The sequence below is a fragment of the Branchiostoma belcheri genome, unplaced genomic scaffold (genome assembly GCF_001625305.1).
Source record: "Branchiostoma belcheri isolate BF01 breed outbred unplaced genomic scaffold, Haploidv18h27 scaffold10, whole genome shotgun sequence".
Classification (NCBI taxonomy): Eukaryota; Metazoa; Chordata; class Leptocardii; order Amphioxiformes; family Branchiostomatidae; genus Branchiostoma; species Branchiostoma belcheri.
Window position 1 is genome coordinate 3,725,403 of NW_017802380.1, and position 21,627 is coordinate 3,747,029.

At 45.7% G+C, this 21,627-nt stretch overlaps 2 protein-coding genes across 2 annotated transcripts in view; both read left to right on the forward strand.

Moving 5' to 3' along the window:
• Nucleotides 1-9,060, forward strand: part of LOC109469135 — an 11,108-nt gene extending 2,048 nt beyond the window's left edge. The window contains exons 3-14 of the mRNA XM_019767538.1: nt 1-64; nt 442-606; nt 951-1,067; nt 1,421-1,562; nt 1,893-1,988; nt 3,943-4,136; nt 4,457-4,646; nt 5,297-5,835; nt 6,153-6,317; nt 6,601-6,717; nt 7,094-7,235; nt 7,536-9,060. The exon at nt 1-64 is cut by the window's left edge and continues 472 nt beyond it. Coding sequence (XP_019623097.1) covers nt 1-64; nt 442-606; nt 951-1,067; nt 1,421-1,562; nt 1,893-1,988; nt 3,943-4,136; nt 4,457-4,646; nt 5,297-5,835; nt 6,153-6,317; nt 6,601-6,717; nt 7,094-7,235; nt 7,536-7,717 — 2,113 coding nt within the window. The 3' untranslated portion in view covers nt 7,718-9,060. The remainder of the gene's footprint in view (nt 65-441; nt 607-950; nt 1,068-1,420; nt 1,563-1,892; nt 1,989-3,942; nt 4,137-4,456; nt 4,647-5,296; nt 5,836-6,152; nt 6,318-6,600; nt 6,718-7,093; nt 7,236-7,535) is intronic.
• A 1,693-nt stretch (nt 9,061-10,753) lies between these two features.
• Nucleotides 10,754-20,853, forward strand: LOC109471422. Its single transcript, XM_019770709.1, has 9 exons — nt 10,754-11,279; nt 14,663-14,845; nt 15,150-15,320; nt 15,599-15,739; nt 15,863-16,039; nt 16,330-16,410; nt 16,892-17,069; nt 17,341-18,537; nt 18,692-20,853. The coding sequence occupies exons 1-9, from the start codon at nt 11,169-11,171 to the stop codon at nt 20,314-20,316; spliced, it is 3,864 nt and encodes a 1,287-aa protein (XP_019626268.1). The 5' UTR covers nt 10,754-11,168; the 3' UTR covers nt 20,317-20,853.
• Nucleotides 20,854-21,627: the final 774 nt, after the last annotated feature.

Consider the following 21,627-nt stretch of genomic DNA (forward strand, 5'->3'; position numbering starts at 1 on the left):
GCTGGAGAAGCGAGGGAGACAGGCGGACGAGAATACGACATTTACGGAACAACAAAACATCATGGTTAGGAGAATATACTGTAGTTATCCTGCCAATTTTATGTTTACATATGCAGAAGGAAAACAGATTGTTTATGGTCTGCTGCTTCTTAACTTCCTCTTCTTCTTGTCCAAACAAATACGGGTCAATGAGCAGGATCAGACGTCTGTCACCATGGTAACTGGTGCTGTAGCAGACACTCTGTGGTCCTGGGTTACATTTTGTTGACAGAAATGGAAGGGATGCTTCCATATATCATATAAATGTGTTTGAGTAAGAATAAACAGAGCAGTAGTCTGTTAGGCTGGACCATGGTCCTCATTTTTACCCCATTTTTAGGACTCATCCAGTCTTCGCTGTCTAATACGCTGTTTCATGGTCCTTTACTCGTGTTTCTTCAGGTTGTGCTGGATCTTTTCACGGCGGGTACGGAGACCACATCCACCATGCTCCGCTGGGCCCTGCTCTACATGATCCTCCACCCGGACGTCCAGGAGACAGTACAGCGAGAGATAGACAGCGTCATCGGGCCGGACCAGGACCACTCCATGGCGCATCGCGCTCAGGTATGGACTAGTTTCACCTCAACGAAGGTATTCAACAAAACAGATACTCAAGCAAGTGGCTTGGTTTTCAAAATATATTGTGTTACGTCATACCCTAGCCCCACCAGTTCCAAGACATTCAGCAAAACCCCAAACACTTCCTAGCCTGAGTGTCAGCCTTTTTAGCTTTTGTCTGCTCCCACGATCCGCTACCAGGCCCGGTAGCGGATCGTGGGGAGCGGACTTAAAAGATTGACACTCAGGCTAAACATTTCCTGGAGGTCAGACTTGTTTTTGTAAGAACAGCAGACGAAATATTTGGTATTCCGGTTATTCTATTTTTTGTTTCTTAACATGTTTATTAGATGCCGTACACTGAGGCAACGCTGACCGAGGTGAGCCGACTGGCAAGTATCACTCCGTTCTCCGGAGCACATACCTCAAACAACGACGTTACATTCAGGGGCTACAGCATTCCTAAGGTTAGCTCCCATGTATTTTCGTGCCAGGCCCGCTCCGCTTGTATAGCAACGACTATCCCGTACCGGCCTCCGTACTTAATTCTCTCCTGACCAGCCGTACCACACACCACAAGCAACGGCGCTACCCTCAAGGACTACAATAGATATCTATTGCTTATTTTAGACAAGGTCGAAGGGGGGGGGGGGTCACGGGTTGTACATAAACAGATACAAAACAACATATACATAAAAAAAGTACATCATTAGTCCATGGGTTAGCGCTGACTAGCTATAGCCGTTAACTAGTCAGATAGACTTCCTCACTTGACATTTTTCCTACCAGTTAGTTCAAAACATGTTGACTGTCATGACAGGGCACCATCGTACTTGCAAACCTATGGGCAGTTCACCACGACCCTCGACTGTGGCCGGACCCGCACAAGTTCGACCCCGCCCGTTTCCTGGACGCCGCCGGGAAGTTTGTGAAGAGAGAAGAAGTCATACCGTTTTCAATCGGTGAGTTTATACGTGTACTACATGAAATCTGGCAGACGTCTTGGAAACGACGTAAAGCTGGAGGTCCTGCGTCTGTGGAGAGTCACACCTGGAGCACGTTAAAGATCCCACCACGCTTTAAAATTCCACCACACTTAAGATCCCACTACACTGAGAGATCCCAGCACACGTATCGAAAAGTGCAGTGGTCCTTCCCCTTATTACACATACCAGTATTTAGTGCAAGCCTAGATAAGTTATTTTGGGGCTTTCCGTGAGACATGCTAGATCTAAAACGTAGATTGATTCTCGTAGGATTTAGCTTTTTGTTTTCTTCCTTCGATATTGCAGGTCGTCGGGTTTGTCTGGGGGAACAGCTGGCCAGGATGGAGCTCTTCCTGTTCTTCACCTCTCTGCTGCAGCGCTTCAGCTTCAAGCTGCCAGAGGGCGCAGCTGTACCGTCCGAAGAAGGGGTGTTCGGATTCACGCACTCCCCCGTGCCCTTCAAACTTGTGGCGATACCAAGAAACTAGACTATGTGTACTACATATACTTAGTACTTAAGGGTCAATGCCCCGAGGTGTATATGGTGTCATAAGTATTTCCTATAACCACCGATTAAACCGCCAAGTGAGCACAGCGCCCTGAACGGTCGTCACCGGCGGTCGTTTTCATCGACGCTGATTGGTCGCGGTGTTTATGGGATTTAATCACCACTAGTAAGGGTATGGCGTCATAACCAATATGAAATGGGGCCTTCTGATTGGCCAACGTTATCTACCTATATGATATTATAAGTCATTTTACAAATTTTCTTTCACTTCAAGAGTTTTAAGCTGTCGTCAGGAGTGATCAGTTTGATTGCCTCCATGGTTCGATCTTAAACCTGTTGTGAAATGATTACTAAATTTAGGGACTGTTGGTGCATTACGCCAAAAAACAGTTACTCAAGCAACTGGATATGATTTTGAAAACGTCAGACGTTTCAGCTAGTATCCACTAGCTTTCGTCAGTGACTGAGAGACCAGAGGGGAAAGCAGGTTTATATACACAACCTGTTGATTGATATGCAAATAAAGTGAAGACAAATTTTTGGAAGTCGAAAAAGGAACAAAAGTCAGACAAGTCAAGACAAAATGATGCAAATTAGTCTGAAAGCTCCTGTTATACAGAACAGGAGCTTAAGTGTTGTCTGTCCTCGGGGCTGGGAGTGCCAAATCCCAAGTGCCGGAAAGATCGACTCGTAGCCCCCCTTCCCTGTTGAGGGTGGGGTTGTACATTCTTTCATATATTCCCTCTTTAACACCCCGTTCCCACCAGCGTGTTTCGCGGTCTAAGATGTCCGTGGACTCGAGTTTGAAAGAGTGACCCTGGTTGTGTTGTAGGTGGTGGAAAATAGCTGAGGAGTAGCCGTTGGCACTAGGTCGGCAATGTTCTTTGTATCTTACTTTGAGCGGTCGACTTGTCTCTCCGATGTAGGTGTTGTTACAATTGGGCTCCTCACATTTGAGTCTGTAAATAACATTCGCCTTGGTACCTTTGTGAGGTCGGTCCTTAGGGTGTACCAGTTTTGTCTTGACTTGTCTGACTTTTGTTCCTTTTTCGACTTCCAAAAATTTGTCTTCACTTTATTTGCATATCAATCAACAGGTTGTGTATATAAACCTGCTTTCCCCTCTGGTCTCTCAGTCACTGACGAAAGCTAGTGGATACTAGCTGAAACGTCTGACGTTTTCAAAATCATATCCAGTTGCTTGAGTAACTGTTTTTTGGCGTATCGTATTACCTGGATGTCTAACCTTCATCGACGTATGTTGGTGCATTGTTTGCCTGTTTTTAGTAAAAGGGTGATATTAGTATTATAACTTCATAGGTATATATAATATCAAGTATTACCTATGGACAGTGTGTATCATTGGTGGTTTAAAGTTGCCAGAAATAGCTTGGAATGTGATATAGGGTCATTTGAAATGATGAACCAAGTGGTTTGTAAAGGTTTATATCATAGTACTAGTATTTTATCAATCAAAATGTACCATGACCTTTGGCATAGTTCTTCCTTACACGATGGACTGACCCACTGGGACGGGGTGAAATCCTGGTTTCGTTTTGCTGAAGGTACTAGCTCAGTCTTTAAAATGCCGTAGTTGACCTTTCCACATTTTGTATCCAATTAAAGCTGAAAAATCCAACTTTGTAGGAGACTTGCGGTTAAAAGGTGCTTGTTTTTCATGATTTCACCATAGATTCCACTGGAAAGATCATTTACTGGTCTCCTGAAATAAAATGGACTCTTCCAGGTCAAGGTCAGAGTTTGTCAAAACATGCAGGTGTAAGTTTACACGCAGTCTTGTCCACAGAAGACGCCATCTTATTTCCCTGTGTACGGTGTACTTGTAAGACTACGGGAGACCCGTATCCGTTCCTCAAATGATTATCGACGGGCTGTACGACCTGTGGACCTCCTGGGGTCTGTTGGGGGTTTTGGTGGCGGCAGGTTGCTGCCTCCTGGCCGTCTGGATCATGCGGCGTCCCCCCAACCTACCCCCGGGACCGTGGGGCTGGCCGCTGCTTGGCGTTACGTTCGGTGGAAAGGTCGGCCATTTAGACTCTTGTAATAACTATCTTAAAGTTTTTGGTGAGCTGAAGGATTTATTTTCTGTTGTTTATGTCTTTATATTTGGTTATTTTAATATGTGTGTTTTTCTAGTCCTGTGTGTGTGTGTGGTGTGTGGTGTGTGAGTGTGGTGTGTAGTATAACGTTAAATGTATTTGACTATGTGTGTGTCAGAGTCTAGTCAGGTCAGGCAGTTTTCGGCATATAGATGTCTAGGCATTTGTTTATGTCTCGGGGGACTTGACCTTTGACACAGTGGGCGTGTGAAGCTCATCTGTAGGACTATTTATCCCCACAGGCAGAGCCATTAGTTGCCACCGACTGGATCCGGAAGTACGGTGACGTCATTTCCTGCTACCATGGCCCACTTCCGGTGGTTTACCTTGGCAGTTATGACGTCATCCGAGAGGCCTTAGTGAAGAACGCCGAGAACTTCTCCAGCAGACCCCCGCCTTGGAACCCGGTCGTGGCGGCTTTCAAGACTAAAGGTAGCCTCTACCAGGATTCAGAAGCGACTGGAAAGAGAATTGAACGAAATGATAGACAGACAGATGACCCGCAGATAAACATGACAGGGGAGTTGGTCCACTAGAGGAGCACAGTTGGCGTTTAGTGTGATATTTTTGACATCACTAGAGTGTTTTTTCTGCTACTTTTTCTTTGTTTATTTACTATAGATATGTATTACCTACAGGATGCCACATACACTAGAGATCATTGGTGTGTTCGTAGGTATTTGAATGCAGTTGAAAGGCACGAACTTATGGTGGGAGCTCGAGGATTTTGTAACCACAGATTAACCTTCAGTTAACTTGATAGTCTTCCTACGCAGAGTTTACTGTGTGCATACAAACTTGAGGCTTAAGCTTGTCATAAGCTTCAAAGTTTTTGTCCTGGGGCCGTTTAAAGTACGCCAAGGCAATTGTTTCAGTTCCATATGATAAAATTGAAATTTCTATCAAGCCTAGAATTCGCGTAACATTTGGTCGCTCTCTCTTGCTACCCAAAATGTTGTTCTTTCCTTTTTTAAGGACAACAATGGGAACATCAATCTTCCCACTCTTGGTTGTCTATGTCCATTTTATATCAGGTATGCTGCCCAAGATTAAAGCACCGCCACGTATATTTTATCTTCCAGGCGTCGTACAAGAGCCGTACGGACCGACATGGAAGGAGCACCGTAAGTTCACCCTGATGAGCCTGCGAGACTTCGGCGTGGGAAAGAGGAGCTTGGAAGGGAAAATTCTCGAAGAAGCCCAGGCTCTCGTGGACGAAATATCAAAGAAAGAAAACCAAGGCTTCTGCATCTCAAACATGATGCAGGTTACGGTTGCAAACGTGATCTGCTCGATCGTTTTTGGCTCGCGCTACGAGTACGACGACCCGAAATTCATAGCGCTGATGGAAGCTGTTAACATTTTGTTCTCGACTCCCTTAAGCACTCTGCGACTGGGGTTAATCCCCATCCTTCGCTACATTCCTGTCGTGAATCGGGGTTTCCTGAAGGCACAGGAGGTTACACTGCACATCAGGAATCACATTCAGGAGCAGATTCGGGAACACGAGGCGACATTTGACCCGAACGACATCCGGGACTTCATCGACGCCTTTCTGCTGGAGAAGCGAGGGAGACAGGCGGACGAGAATACGACATTTACGGAACAACAAAACATCATGGTTAGGAGAATAAAGTTATCCTGCCAATTTTATGTTTACATTTGCAGAAGGAAAACAGATTGTTTTAGGTCCGTTGCTTCTTCCTCTTCTTCTTGTCCAAACAAATACGGGTCAATAAGCAGGATCAGTCGTCTGTCACCATGGTAACTGGTGATGTAGCAGACACTCTGTGGTCCTGGGTTACAAGACAGACCTGGAAGGGATGCTTCCATATATTATATAAATGTGTTGGAGTAAGAATAAACAGAACAGTAGTTTGTTATGCTGGACCATAGTCTTCATTTGTAGGACCCACCTAGTCTTCGCTGTTTCTCCAGGTTGTGCTGGACCTTTTCCTGGGGGGTACGGAGACCACGTCCACCACGCTCCGCTGGGCCCTGCTCTACATGATCCTCCACCCGGACGTCCAGGAGACAGTACAGCGGGAGATAGACAGCGTCATCGGGCCGGACCGGGACCCCTCCATGGCGCATCGCGCTCAGGTAGGGACTAGTTTTATACAGAATACAACATAGCCCCCACCAGTTCCAAGACATTCAGCAAAACCCCAAAAACTTCCTAGCCTGAGTGTCAGCCTTTTTAGCTTTTGTCTGCTCCCACGATCCGCTACCAGGTCAGGTAGCGTATCATGGGGAGCGGTCTACTAAGAAGATTGACACTCAGGCTAAACATTTCCTGGACGTTAGACTTGTTTGTGTAAGAAGAGTAGAAGAAATATTTGGTATTCTGGTGATTGTATTTTTTGTTTCTTAATATATTTATTAGATGCCGTACACCGAGGCAACGCTGACCGAGTTGAGCCGGCTGGCAACCATCACTCCCCTCTCCCTAGCACACACCACAAGCAACGACGTTGCATTCAGGGGCTACAACATTCTTAAGGTTAGCTCCCATATTTTTCATGTCAGGCTTGTATAGGTCAAGCAACGATTACCTCGTACCGGCCTCCGTACTTAATTCTCTCCTGACCAGCCGTACCACACATGTACACCACAAGCAACGGCGCTACTTTCAATGACTACAATAGATCTCTATATCCCTATATGGCTTATTTTCGACAAGGTTCAAGGGTTGTACATAAACAGATACAAAACAACAAATACATAAAAAAGTAGGTTAGTAAATTGTACGTCATAAGTCCATGGGTTAGAGCTGACTAGCCATAGCCATTAACCAATCAGATGGACTTCCTCTCTAGCTCTTAACATTTCATGTACTAGTTATTAATTAGTTCAAAACATGTTGACTGTCATGACAGGGCACCATCGTATGGCCCAACCTTTGGGCGGTTCACCACGACCCTCGGCTGTGGCCGGACCCGCACAAGTTCGACCCCGCCCGTTTCCTGGACGCCGCCGGGAAGTTTGTGAAGAGAGAAGAAGTCATACCGTTTTCCATCGGTGAGTTTATACGTACAGGATGTGAAGTAGACACCATAACCATCGGCGAAGCTTGGAAATCCAGGTAATGAGTTAGCATACATACACAAGAAAACATTTACTCAAGCAACTGGATACATTTTGAAAACTGTCTGACGTTTCAAGTAGCATCCAGTACTTTTCGACAGTGCATTGCTGGTGGATGCTACCAATTTTGTATCCAATTAAAGTTACTTGAGTAACTGTACATGTTTTCTTTGGAAGATAGCATAAACTTCCTCAAAGATCAAACTTTAAATAGTGATCCTTTCATCATTGCAGGTCGTCGAGTTTGCCTGGGGGAACAGCTGGCCAGGATGGAGCTCTTCCTGTTCTTCACCTCTCTGCTGCAGCGCTTCAGCTTCAAGCTGCCAGAGGACGCAGCTGTACCGTCCGAAGAAGGGGTGTTCGGAACCACGCACTCCCCCTTGCCCTTCAAACTGGTGGCAATTCCGAGAAATTAGACTTTAAGCATTACATATGCAATATTCATTAAGGGTCAATGACCCGCCCCGAGCTGTATATAGTACTTCCTATAACCACCGATTGAACCGCCGAGTGAGCACAGCGAACGGTTTTCATCCGTCGACGCTGATTGGTCAAAGTGATTATGGTATTTAATCACCCCTCGTCAGGTTATGGCGTCATAACCAATATACAATTGGGCCTTCTGATTGGTTAATGTTATCTGCCTATATTATAATGTATACACATATGTTATTACATGTATAGGGATGTAGGGGGTATTGTTATTATAGGGGTGTTGGGGGATATTGCCAAAGAAAAAATATTATTATACCAATTTTCTTCCACTTTGGGTGTTTTTAGCTTTCGTCATCAGTTTGACTACCTACGGTTTATCAGCGCAAATCTACTTTTCAATAACCCGTGCCTGACGTTGCAAAGACGTGGAATAGCGCCACTGTCGGTTAGTTTATGTACCACACGCTGCCTTGTATATAGCAGGTGGTTGGTGAGGAGCATACATAACGGGCTGAGGAAACAGTCTGTTTTGTTAGCAAACGTTAGCCATATCGCATTACGGTAGTATTGTCTCACCACTGCCCCACTTAAAGAGTTCTTTCTACCAATAACATGCTCTGAGCCATTTGTGTACGTAAAAGCCGCACTGTTGTTAGTGTTTGAGTACGCCAGAAAAGGGCGGCACACACTACAGTTTACATGTACACGGGGCATCTCGGGTTGCGCTCAACACCCGGGCCTCTCAGTTGTCGCGTTCGCCCTTCTTGTAAACAGAGCGAACGCCTGGCACTATTATAGTGCGGGATGTGGGACGAGGTTGGTTTTTCCTCGGCGGGATTTTGTTGCGGTTAATTAGTTTCAGCTTCAGCGATACTTTTGGTCACCGCGGTGTAACGTATTAAAGTGATCATGATACAACGCCTTCACCTATTACCACCCCCACTGCGATGTGCCCTATCAATGTAGCCTTGCTTACAGTAGCCTGGGTGCCACGGTCTATACAGGCCAGCTACTAGCCTCCGGGGCCAACATGCCCGCAAGCAAATTATACCACGGCACCCCTTTGTTAGGCCCTGAGTGACTACCGTTAGTAACGTTAGTTAACTCTGGGCCTAGCGTCTGGCATCCAGGCTATGCTAACAGGCCATGTGTAATGGGAAACTCAGCGAAAAATACGTGGATGATGTTTTGCAGCGATGGCCAGGGATAAGTGTACTGATCGATTCTAATAATGCTGCTTGTATGATACTAGATAAATGGAACATAATTATTAAGTGATACCTATTGTCATAGTCAGAGATACTGCAAAAGTATTAAAAGAGGACAAAAGGCAAGAAGGCTTTCCTTGGTTGAAGTTTGCTATATACAAAAATGTATGACAATACAGTTTGCAAGTAACAATGCAGCATCATAATGTAGGTGAGAAGTGTAACTAGTTTGTAATTGCACTACTTGAAGTGCAATTTTTGACACGCTGGTCGATGAGACGTGATATTTCTCTCTTCTCTTTTATCAGTGAAGGTTGCTACAATGTACTTGCCATATTGTCCCGACTACTCTCGAGTAAAGGCCACAAGGTCCCACAACGCTTCTCCGAGGCGACATGCCCCTGACGCGGCCGCTGTTGAAATAAGCACACAGCAAACACGTTGACTACGTCACCTTCCTTAGGCGCAAACATTGCCCTCTTTCAGAATTTACAACAGTTGTCTGAAACGTAATTGAAATTGGCTGGAGATTTATGGAGAGGCACACAACTTCGCAAGACGGCGGCCAAACAACTTTTCTGTGTTGAATGGCAAAGTTCTTTATTCACAACCACTTGTTAAGCAAACGCCGACGTTTCGATGACCGTCTGTCATCTTCATCAGGGCAGTTATGACAGGTTCACTGTGCACTGAAGCTATGTGTAGCATTCTCCAACCTGTTGAAATTATTTACGAACTTTTCTGTGCGATCGAAATGTGCATCTTGAATGACTGACGTGTATTTACATGGTCTCTTCAACGCACGGTCAAGTCAACTGGTGGTGGTATTGTGAACATGGTTCGCTTGGTTGGACGTCAGATTGTGGAATTTGTTGTAGTAAGCAGGGAACGTAGTCCACTGAAAAAAGGCATGGAAATAATTTCCACGGACTTGGATGTGCCTCTGTGAAACTGGGCATTTCAAATAATTATGAATGAATATTATTACAAATGGTCATATGTTGGTGTAGGTTGTTGTACGATATTGATGTTGTAGACTGTTCAAGCAGGTTGTGACATTTGAAGTTGAAGAATTCGTTTCTGCGTTTTTCTACAGGGCGCTGGTTGGGGTGGGGTACATTTCTGAACGTGACTTTGATGTTTATTTGAATATGGACGTCATCAGTGAGAAAAAAGGTTCTAGTATACAATGATTTAGGAGGCAATTTTTAAGACTTTGGCAACGGAAATGAACAGTTTCCCATGTGTTAGTTATAGGTTTGCCATTTTGAGGGAGTAGCTATTGTGTAAAAACGTGCCTCTGGGAGAATTCCAAGCCAAAGAAGTTCAAATTTATACGTGCTATTTTGGGGACGTGACGATCGTGTAGAACGTGATGTACCCTACGCTGGCTAATATTAATAGGGATGATGATTTTATAGGGACTTTTGGCTACCAGAGTTGTTTGGAAACGTTAACTTTCCCGTTGACTGACTCTCCTGGCTAATTATTTTCCTTATTTGACTCCTACGATCCGTACTCTCGTACAGAAAGGCCTGGTGGAGGCTAGGCCTTGATGGTGAGAGAGAGTTTTCAACAAACTACTAAATAAAAACTAATGTTAATTTTCCTCGTTACCAAGCATCGACATGAAGTTGTACAATGACGTCGCCATACGTCATGACTAGGCCAATGACCTTACAGTCGCTTGCAAGGAAAAGTTTATTTAATGCGAAGTTAAATTAGTCACGGTGAATAGTAATCGTGTAGCACAGCCGTTTTCCTACTATAAAGATCAAACTCGGTCTTTCTTTGCCTAGCCTACATTGGGTGTCATCGCCACTTTGCCCGTATTTACGCACTTTGACGGGCGCCTCAGTGGGTCGTTTCATATTACAAATTCACTATTTGATAAACATTTTAACTTGCCGACGCTGTGGGACCGACTTGAGTTGTGACTTGATTTTTTTCACTCTGTCGACAAGAAAGATTTCAAGTGTTTCACGTGGTTTGTGTCGTGGGTTTTGTAGTTGTAGAACGTCCAGAAGGGAAGGAAGTGATCATGACGTTCTAGAACGCCGTAACCCTAGGAGACCAGTCACGTGGCAGATCAAACAACATGTTGGCACGCACGAGTGCGGGGGTAGTGCAAGTGAGTAGGCGCGCGTAGGAAAAAAACTACAAACGTACGCGGCGACTCGGACATCCTTTCTACGATGATTTCGTGACAGAAACCCAGGCTGAAATGAGCGGAAACATCGTTCTACCGAAGCTAGCGGTCTTTGGGCCGCAGAAAGAGGGAGAGGGGGACGCTATAGGGCGACAGAAACAACGGCGGGCGAAATACTCCAAACGGGTAAGTACTACATTTCAGTTGCTACATATCTTCACTGAAAATAGCACAAGGAATATAAAATCCTTTTCCAAAAATATTATATCACAAATTTTTAGTCACACAACCTTACGCAGGGTGTTAAGAGTGGGATTTTAGGCCACAAAGCATATTTTGTCAGTCCGCAACTGAAAAGATGACATGTCAAGTGAGCAAACTTTTCCTTGGCAACGCTGTGTCGTTTGGAGATGCACCGAAGCGTGAAGATGTGCCTCTATAAACTAAATTGGCGTCTGGAGAAACCTTTATAAATACATCCTCTGTTTTGTGTATGTGTTTACGTGTAATGGCTTCTGTATAGGACAAGAAGTATAGAGTGGTTACTGGTACGAGTATATACAAAAGAATGCCCAACATTTGTGCTGTTTTAATACTGAGATAATATTGACGTTTAGTTGCGGAGAAGCATTCTGTAGTGCCTATACTGTGTATCTTAAAGGTTAAGCTCTGTTAAATATCGTTGAAGCTTTCTGTCACCATACGAAGTTTTAGATCTAATTTCTGGTCTTCTTACTCACTATTCTACATTGTATTTCTACATACTGATTGTAACATAGTTAACAAATAATGTACTGTTCACTCACACTAATGTTTAAACAAAGATAGGTTGGGAATGTGAGCTAGACGTTAAATACGAATACATCAAGATAAAGTATACAGCTTACCCAGCTCTGTTTATACGTTACTTTGGTGTTTATCAAACTGTGGAAACAAATGACGATTTCTTATAACAACTGCCCTGTCTCTGTTAAACACACACAACCGCGGAGGTAGTCCACATAAACCATTTATTAAATCAGGCAGAAGAGAAGTAGTATTCGTTCGCACGATATCGGTCTGCGATCAAAGCGAAGCATAGTTGCCAATGAAGTGCACAATATATAAAACACTGATACCTTTACGATACAAAATTTGTGGGATAGTTGTAAATATTTCGTGCATTGACAAATTCCTCGTACGATCGCGATAGGATTACGATATAGAAAATTCAATTCTTAGTATCGGGACAGTCGCGTATGCATCGTACACCAACATATTCGTACACCGATAGGTTTGCGGCAACAAAAATCAAGGAAAGTTGTGTTCGTGGATGTGTTGTAAAAAAACTTCAGCTGTCTTGCGACGAAAGAAAGATTGTCGTTGATTCGTCTTGACTGTGTTGATTCATTCTTTGAAAGCCTCGCTGAACACCTGACGCAAAAATTACTTAACCGTACAACAAATGTACACACAAGCGGACCACTGACAACATTAAATGCTCTATCAGTCGTCCCGGGTGCGTTCGCAGAAGGGAAGGTATTGTGTGCCTGTGTTATCGGGCAGATCGGACGCGATAACGCCTTATTACATCAGGCAATAGTAAAGTATATTTACACTGCGTCTGATAGGTCTGTCATTGCGGATTGAGTGGTCGTTAAAAAGAATACACCGACCAAATATGTACTCACAAAGAAGAGGACTCATTATACGTAATAAAAACTTGATAGTTTTCTTTCAAAATTGTATACGGAGACTGTTAGATGCAATGACTCTGATAAAATATGTAACCTTTCGCCGGTAACGTGTTTATTCAATCCGTGAACCCCTCAAAAAGATGTTTGCTTTGTAACTCGTATATTTGAACATCACAAAACCAATTCCCAAATTCAGGAATATAAAAAGAAAACTACAATAAATGTTCACCCGAAATCAAGACAAGTTTATCTTAAGGCTTAGCCGGATTTTGTATTTATATTTGAAGACGATGTTGTCTCTCTCTCTCGAGAATCAGAAAGCTAAAAATGGCGGCATTGTTTCGTGGTGTCACTCCACAAGTCGGTCGTTTTGTCACTACGTTGGACACGCTGTCAGGGGGCTGTGGACACACCGTAAGGACAAATATTGACGGAGCAGACTGTGTCTAAAAACCCTGTCAGGGCCGCGGTGAATAAATCTCACCCGGGAAGGTTTACAATGTGTCGAGTAGAAAGAAAGAGTCTCGGGTATGTGCCGAGGTCACGCGAAAGACATCCAGGAGGACACGAAGACCCACGAAGAACGACGCGAAAGATCACATGCAGTGTTGTCGTAATGAAAATGTATCTAAACCAACCAACTGCAAATAGTACTAGCTCCTTTTATACTATACGGATATGCCTGAAAGAGATCAGTAAGCTGTTCTCTATCCCTTTCTAGCCTGGCACAAGTTTTATAAAGTATTACCTCCGGCTCCTTTGTCGCTATCCCCTTACTACGGAGGATGATGGCAACCAGCTGACTACTAGTATCCCTTTTTGGAATCGCGCGGGCGAAAAATACGCTCGATTCTTTGGCGGTTTTAAAATCAGGCAACCTTCTGGTAGCGATCAACGCACTCGGCCGAAGGTCGTTGCCAGTGTGACGCACGGAATTCATAAATCGTCAGTTGATAGTTTTATGATACGGAGTTTTATAACGCTGTCCTGATACCACAGCTAGCTATAGATAGCATCAAGTGATCTCTGAGTGTCCCAAATAAGATAGATGCTTTTGCATAACCGTCATGACAGGAAATTACGCCCATAAAACCCTCTAATCGCGATACTCGTTTACGACCGATTTGATATCATGAGAGTCAAGTGTTTACATCAGTCAAACATTGCGTCATCACTACCCCCTGTGGTCTCAGTAAACGCATTCCCAAGATGCCGTTGGGTCATTTCCGGTCGTTTAATCATTGCTCGGATGTGACTTGGGCAATTTCCGGTGATCATGTTCAATCAAAGTTCAATGTTATGATATTGATAATAACCGGATGTGACGTGTTATTTCCGGTGTTCTCGTGGACTGGATGATAGAATCAGACCTAACAAAATACTCAAGCAAGTCTTTTGAAAAAAAGTGTGTTATGCTTATTCCATCGAAAATTTTCAAAGAAATATTTTGCTCCGTATTACACTCGTACGTCCCTTAGAAAAGCCCAACACTATTAAAGGTCTTCGTGAAATCAACACGTGCAAAACACGTTTGAGGTCAAGTTGTCTATAAACAGTATGATTGTTTTCTCGTGTTGTCGTGGACTCTAACTTGAATGAGCTCGATTCATGTTCTATAATGTTGCCCTAACATGCCTCGAGGGCTACGTCATTAATTTTAAGGACCCAAAAGATAAAGAGACTGTTGATATAGCTTTTTCTTGGCTATTTCAAACGTTTCAAGTGTGAAATGTTGACAAAAATGTGCAGAAATGGCAGTAAATGTCAATATCAGGCAGATTTCGGCATCCAGAATATTTTTGTTTTGCCTCCATGAAATTGCGTTGGATGCCTTTATTCATTTCATTCCCTCATTCCTTTAATTTGATTTGATTCAATCCCTCATTGTTTCAGCGCGCCAGTGTGCTGCCCAGCGTGCCACCAGCTGGTCGGACCACGCACGGGAAGTCCACCGCGGTAGAACCGACAGCGTCATCCCTAAAGATCGACGTGCGGCACAGCGGAGAGTTCCTCCCGACCGTACAGGAGTCCAGACATGCGGGGCCGGGCACGGGAACGACAGGGATGAAGAATAAGGTGAGTACAAGATGGGCAAAGAGAGGGAAGTGACAGAAAGACATAAAAAGAATGAACAAAAGGGAAACAAGGAAAGGAAGGAAAAGAGAAACGATGATCAAAATGATCAGATATACCAAGGAGGTTATAGTGAAACTACTTGGATATACAATACAGGAAGAAGTGAAAGGAGAGAAAAGAAAAAAGAAATAAAGAAGGAAAGAAAACATAAGCCTGAAAACATAATGTTGGTGGTTCGTAAGTCTTAATTGATCTTCGGGCCTCCAGTTTTTTTATGTTACCCTCGCCTATTATTTGTGTCCAGTTCCTGGCGTTCCTGTACCTGCAACACGCCGTATACGGCACCGATACGTACGGGCAGCGGGGCAGAGCGATCCGGGACCGGACGGACAAAAACAATCTCTCGGTGGAGGGGACGGACATGCGACTGCCGCCGCCTAAAGCACACACGGAGCCCCGCAGGAAAAGCCTCCTGGTAAGCCACTGTTGTATCCAGAAACATGCAACCAGAACCGTAAGGTCTGCTTGGAGATTAATAAATTGACTTGAAATATAACGGTGATCGGAAGTACCCACCTTTTTTCTGGAACCCGAACTATGTTCGATGTGACCAATTGGCAATTCGAACTGAACCCGTGTGCCATTTGGGGTCACCTGCGATCACTTACTACACAATACAATAAAATTCTCAGCCAGGCCCTTTCCGGGATCCCCTCCATGATTCGTATCAGAAAATATATATTTCCATTTCAGAATGTCAAATCCACGTCTACGGTGTCGACGTCGTCTGACGCTAGCCTGGAAACCCAGGCCGCTGAGGTTGACGACCCAGAGGCTGTGGAAAAAGGGCTGAAGACTCTAATGAACATACACAGCATGGGCATCCCTATAGAGGTTTGTTATCATCATATATACATCAACACATTTTTCTCGTCTTTGATACTTTATTAAAGATAGACTATTGGACCTTTTCCCGCATCGGGTAACTGAATATATATCTTTTGTATATTTTCACAGATTACGAACAAAGACTACGTCCCAGGCGTCATCTGCCGGCCGCTGTTCCACTGCGCACGCTGCAGAGACGTCTGGAACAGGCTAGGGGAGGTGCCAGAGAGCTGTGACCAGCCGTCGCGGCCTGTGCGAGGCATGGCCTTCTGGCTAACACGGGAGGCCAGCGCCGGGCTGCTACAGGTCAGACTTTTAATATCTGTCTTTTTGGCGACACCTCAAAGGCGAAGCCGTTGCTACGATTTTCGTCTGAACTAGAAAATTTGTTTCTTATTTTTGTCCGAAGTAGGATTCACTGGTATGACATTACAGTGCACTTGATATGTACTTTGAACAATTTCGTCTATAGAATAAGTAAATTACACTGGGATCGGTGATTTTGTGTTACCAATTGTATGGATGGAGAGTCAGACAGAATCATTTTGAATGTTCTGTTGAGTCTAGATGGTTCATACCAAGTGTTGTACTTGCAGGGAGTGGACCCAAAGTCACAAGCCATTCGCATGAAGGCAGGCCGACATGGCGAGAAACTGTTGCTGATGGGTGCAACGACCGTAAGTTTTTGTTGTTTTTGGTTCGTTTGTTGTGTTTGCTATGGGGAATTCAGAAAGACAAGGATGCAATGAAATACACACCAAAACTGGTGGCAGCGGTGGGATTGTGATCAAATCTGAACTTCTAATCCTGGCCATGGGTCTCGTCGAAATGCAACAAAAAACTAGAAAGGTAACCACTGTTTAGTCCAACAAACTAGCTCTATTCATTACTCAAACAGATTCATATATCTGGTGACACAGTCCAACTCTGTCCGGCTATTGCTGCATAATGTAACCCAACACCACAGGGTGTCTGCTACAGCACCAGCACCCTGGAGACAGACGTGTTGTCCAGGTCATCGACCTTATGTGTCAGAGCAAAAACAATAACTTTTCCTCCTGCGAAGGCAAACATACTGTAAATCTTTCGCGCTCTGAGAAAAATGCGAATATATAAAGGGATTTACAGTAAGTAACTAGTACAATATATGATTTTCAGGGTAGCCACCGCCTGCTGTACGACGACGAAGCCTCGTCCCTGCTGAGCCTCCTGAGGGACCTGCGGAACCAGGCTGCGGCCAGGCGGGAGGAGGAGGAGGAGGATGACGACTACTGGAGCTACGGAACCGACGAGTTCAGCGAGGAGGATCTGGACCTCGGCGACGACGGAAAAGATGGTACGGTTGCATTGTGTACTAATGATGACTAATCCAAGACTGTTAGGCTCAGCGGAATAGTAGGCTACCATAGTGTGCAAAACTATTGAACGAAGGATGGTGTCGACGTATGTCCTGGTGTTGTTTGCCAAGACCAAACATAGATAGGTAAACTGTAGGTTAAGTTTATTATCACTTTTTTTATGCAAACACATGACAGCAAATTGGTCTTGAATGTTATATAAAAATATACATTTCGAGAAAGAAATTGAAAAGTCTTTTGTTGATGCAGGTGCAACAATGAGACCTTCCCACCGGAAGGAGGGTCGGAGAAGAGCACAGAAGGCGTCTGTGCGGCGCAGGGGGAGTCTGGAGACCGCTCCGGAGTCGCACGCCAGCAGCCAGGACAGCGGCTTCGCCAGCCAGCAGGGGGGCGGCGCCGGACACGGGCTCCTCCCGATGCTGCTCCGGATCCTGGAGAGGGACTCCCGCCCGGGGTCCACCAGGGTTCTCGGGGACTTGGACGAGCGGCAGTTGGTGTTGCAGCTCCTGGACGCCAGCGACGACATCGACGACGCGGCCTGGGCCGAGGAAGGTGCACACTTCTTGAACTCGCTGAAATCGAACCACGTCGTCAGGTTGACGCCCAACAACCTGCCGGCGCTGCTCGCGGAGATCAAGCGGGGGACGATCGCGGTGCAGACCGGGCCCGACGGCGGGATTCGGCTCGGCACCTACGGGCCGGACGGCGTCTTCGTCCCGTTCGAGGCGAGCGACGAGGACGGCCGGCCGATCTCCGAACAGTTTTCGCGGATGCTGGAGAGCACGTTGACGTCCCAGCTCACGCAGGTTCTATCATCCGGCGGGTCCGTGGATCCAGACTCTAAGGGCGCCGCGGGTCTCCTGAAGGCACTCATGAACAACAGTGATCTAGCGTCCTCGGACGTACCGGACATTGTGAACAAACTACGAGAACACCTCACCGACGACAAGCAAACAAGAGTAGTAAAGGAAGCGCATCCCGAAACTGCGTGGATGGCTGATTTCATGATAGACATGATGAAGGCCATTCTAAAAGACGGCAAGCTACTTACAGAAGACGAAGTGAAACAAGTCTTAAAGTCACAAGGAAACGAAAATTTAATATTGAGACGCCTTTCAGACGGGAGACTGTACTTTGGCGTGAAAGATCCCAATAATGGTGAATTCGTGCCTTTTGGAACGTATGGAGAAGACGGGGCATTCTACTTTGGCGCCATGGACGGAAATGGAAAGTTCCAACTGACGGGGAGGGTGGACAGCACGGGCAACTTCGAACCGGGCGTTGTCAAGGACGATGGACTATTCCATGTGGTGGAGGAGGGGGTGAGTGAGGCCATGGCTTCCGTCATGTCTAAATTGAAAGGTCAGCCGGGATGGTTGAAGCAGTACGTTGAGACGAAGATCAGACGACAAGAAGTGGTGGTTCATATGCCGGACAACGACCTTGGTAAGCAAAATATTATCTTTATTATCATTCTCATACAAGCTGGTCTTTGGGAAATGTTTCTTTCTTTTATTGTCTGGTCTTTTCGTTATCTTGGTGATGAACACAGCACACATTGTTCTTACAAGAGTCACTGATCAAGGCTGTCGTTTCGCAGATGTGACGGGGGAGGGCGCCGATCTCGGCAACGAAGAAGATACAGGCGGCACAACTGGACGACAGAAGCGGAACAAAGACGATCCTCTGTACGACATCCGGCCGGCTGAAGGGCCGACCACGTCCGACCTGAGGCAGCAGTACGACCCGTCCTCGTATGAGCCTTTCCAGAGAGACGCCAAGGGACAGAAACCGACGGACGGGCAGACCGACGCACAGACCGGCAAGGGTCAGGAGGGTCGCACGAGCACCACCCAAGACGCCGCGGAAGTCGCGGCGGGCGGCTTGAAAGGAAGAAGCGAAAGTTTCATGTCAAGTAAAGAATCCAGCTCCTTGGAACCACGTCTTGAAGAGGGTCACAAGGTAATGATAGGGTCCAAGACCGTTAAGACACTGCGGCAGGGCAGGAAGACGCAGGACAAAGAGAAGATTAAGAACAAGTACGTGAAGAACAGGACGGGGAAACCCGACACACAGCCGGGCAAGCTGGCGGACTACCCGTCCACGCCTGCGCAGGACACAGGCACGCCCTCATTGGTCAGCCGAGAGGGCACGTTTTCCAGCATGGTCGGATCGGAGGCGAGCATGTCTGAAGGACTGATGCGGCAGCGACGAGTGTCGGTATCCTCCAACAAGGACAACTCGGCTGCAGCTGGAGTGGCTAAAGGCTCGGACAGTCGAGCCGTTCATTTGGGAACAGACGCCAGAGATGGCCTAGCCGTACAGACCGAGGGGACGGGGGCTCAGGACTCGCCGTCACGGAAAAGGCGGGAAATCGTCAAGAAAACAAAAAGACTATCGAATCAAGCAATGAGATATCCCAACAGGGCCAACCAGCGGGATGGCATGGACAGTGATCATGACATAGATAGAAATGGAATGGCTGGTTCGCAGCAGGACTTAAGACCTGGAGAGAAACTCGCCTCGCTGTCCTACAAAGTCGGAACAGATCTATCCAGTGAGAGATTGAAAACGATAGGTCTTGAAGGGGATGACTCTCAGTCTTTGCCCGCTAGGGGGCTTGCACCCCTGCCGAAGTCGGTAAAGAGGGCCAGCGATGTACAGGACATGGTCTCACCGACACCGTATTTTCCCGATCCCAAACGGAACACTCTCCCACCGATTCCCACGGTGGATAACGCAGGCAGGGTGTCTAAGAGCCCCGGCAACCGTAGACCCATGAGTTCGCTAGCGGTCACGCCCCTCGCGAGCACCACCGAAGGCGACCTGGACAAGGCAACGGACTTTACCGTGTCAAACAAAGTAGGGTCGGCGTCAGAGTCGATAAATTCCACCGAGACGGAGTCCGGAAGCAGCGAAAGTTCTTCGGAATCGGAGTTCGAGTCTGTCTCGAGAAGAAGGCAGCGTCAGAAGATGGACTTGCCCGACCTGGACGGCATCTCGGCGCTCTCCTTCACCCGCGCCTTCACCTACTCGTACCTGCCGCTCCCCCTAGCGTACCGGGAGAGGAACAACAAGCTGAGGGCGCGGGCGGCGCTTTTCAACCAACTGAAGAAACCGATCAGGCCGGCAAAGAAGGCAAAACAGGACATTGGTGTCAGCACTACAGGCACGCAGGTAGACAAGAAACAAAAAACGGAAAAGAAAAACAAGTCTAAAAGATGACATGCACCATGAACAAAGAGAAGACTATGTATATATTATGCACCTAACAAGTTTATATTATTTGTGCAAAAACATTCTAGATGCACTAATCCATCCACATCTACTTTTTTGATCATGAAACTACCATATCCTTCTGTCAATTTATGATATAGTATACACTACAGTGTTTACTGTAATTAGTGTCGACCCTTCGCTTGATGCCAAACGAGTACTTTGATTTTATGCTGAATCACGTCTAACTACATCAGGCTATTTCACCGTACCAATTGAGCAAGTGCTGTTGTGATGCATTGTGGGCAAAGGTCAAAGTTTGGTTTGCTTTAAACTTGACCTTAGATCACAATGCTTCACGATTGCACATGCGCACTTGGAACGGTGAAACGGCTTATTAAATCAATCAAAATGTCCTACCGTGTATGTAGCTCCAGTGCTTCCCATGTTAGGTGTAGATAAATGCAAAGAGGAACTGTTGGAGTAAGAAGTGGCCCTCACCACCTCTTTATTGTGCAACAAGTTTACGAATAAAATGTGCAATTAGTTTCCGTACTATGACGTGTATGTTATGAATAATTGATAAACTAGGATCCACGGTGCAAGTGTGTTTCGTTTGGAAAGGAATACTTATATGAGCCTTTTTGGTAACATCTACCAGCCTCATTTGGTTGCTGTAAAAAATAAAAAATAGATTTTGCCTGATAAGCCGATGCATGGTTTGAAGTACACCTGGGGTATGCGAAGGTAAAGCTCCCCTTGCCATCGCCCCCGGCTCAGCTGGCAGCTCTCCAAATATCATCACATCAAGACTCCAAAAATGTAGACAATTGACCCCCTAAAACTATATTTCGAGAAAGATATTCACATTTACATCGTAGGAGATTCCCCCACTACAATGTATGAAATATTTTGGAGTTTGATAAAACTTTGGACAATGTTGATCATTGATGAACTCCGAGTAACATGGTATCAGTGCTCCACCTAGCGGCGCTTGTAGTCATTTCATATTTTCACATCATTGTATATATCAGGTATTTCTCGGTGTATACTCCATTTCATCTGTGGGTCATCTGAACAATGAAGCAATACAGCTCGAAAGTCAGCTGCAGTATCTACGATAGCCGCTAGAGGGTCCAAAACTGTAGTCATGTGTTAGGTAGGTAAAAAACGTAACCACACGCCAACAATCCGGCCATCTAAATAAATAGGCCGTTATACGTTCTTCAGCTAGCCTCTACCAGGCTTCGGGAAGCGGCTGGAAAGAGTAGAATTGGCCAAAGTAACTGATGATATTGCAATGGCAAACTGTTCTCTTAA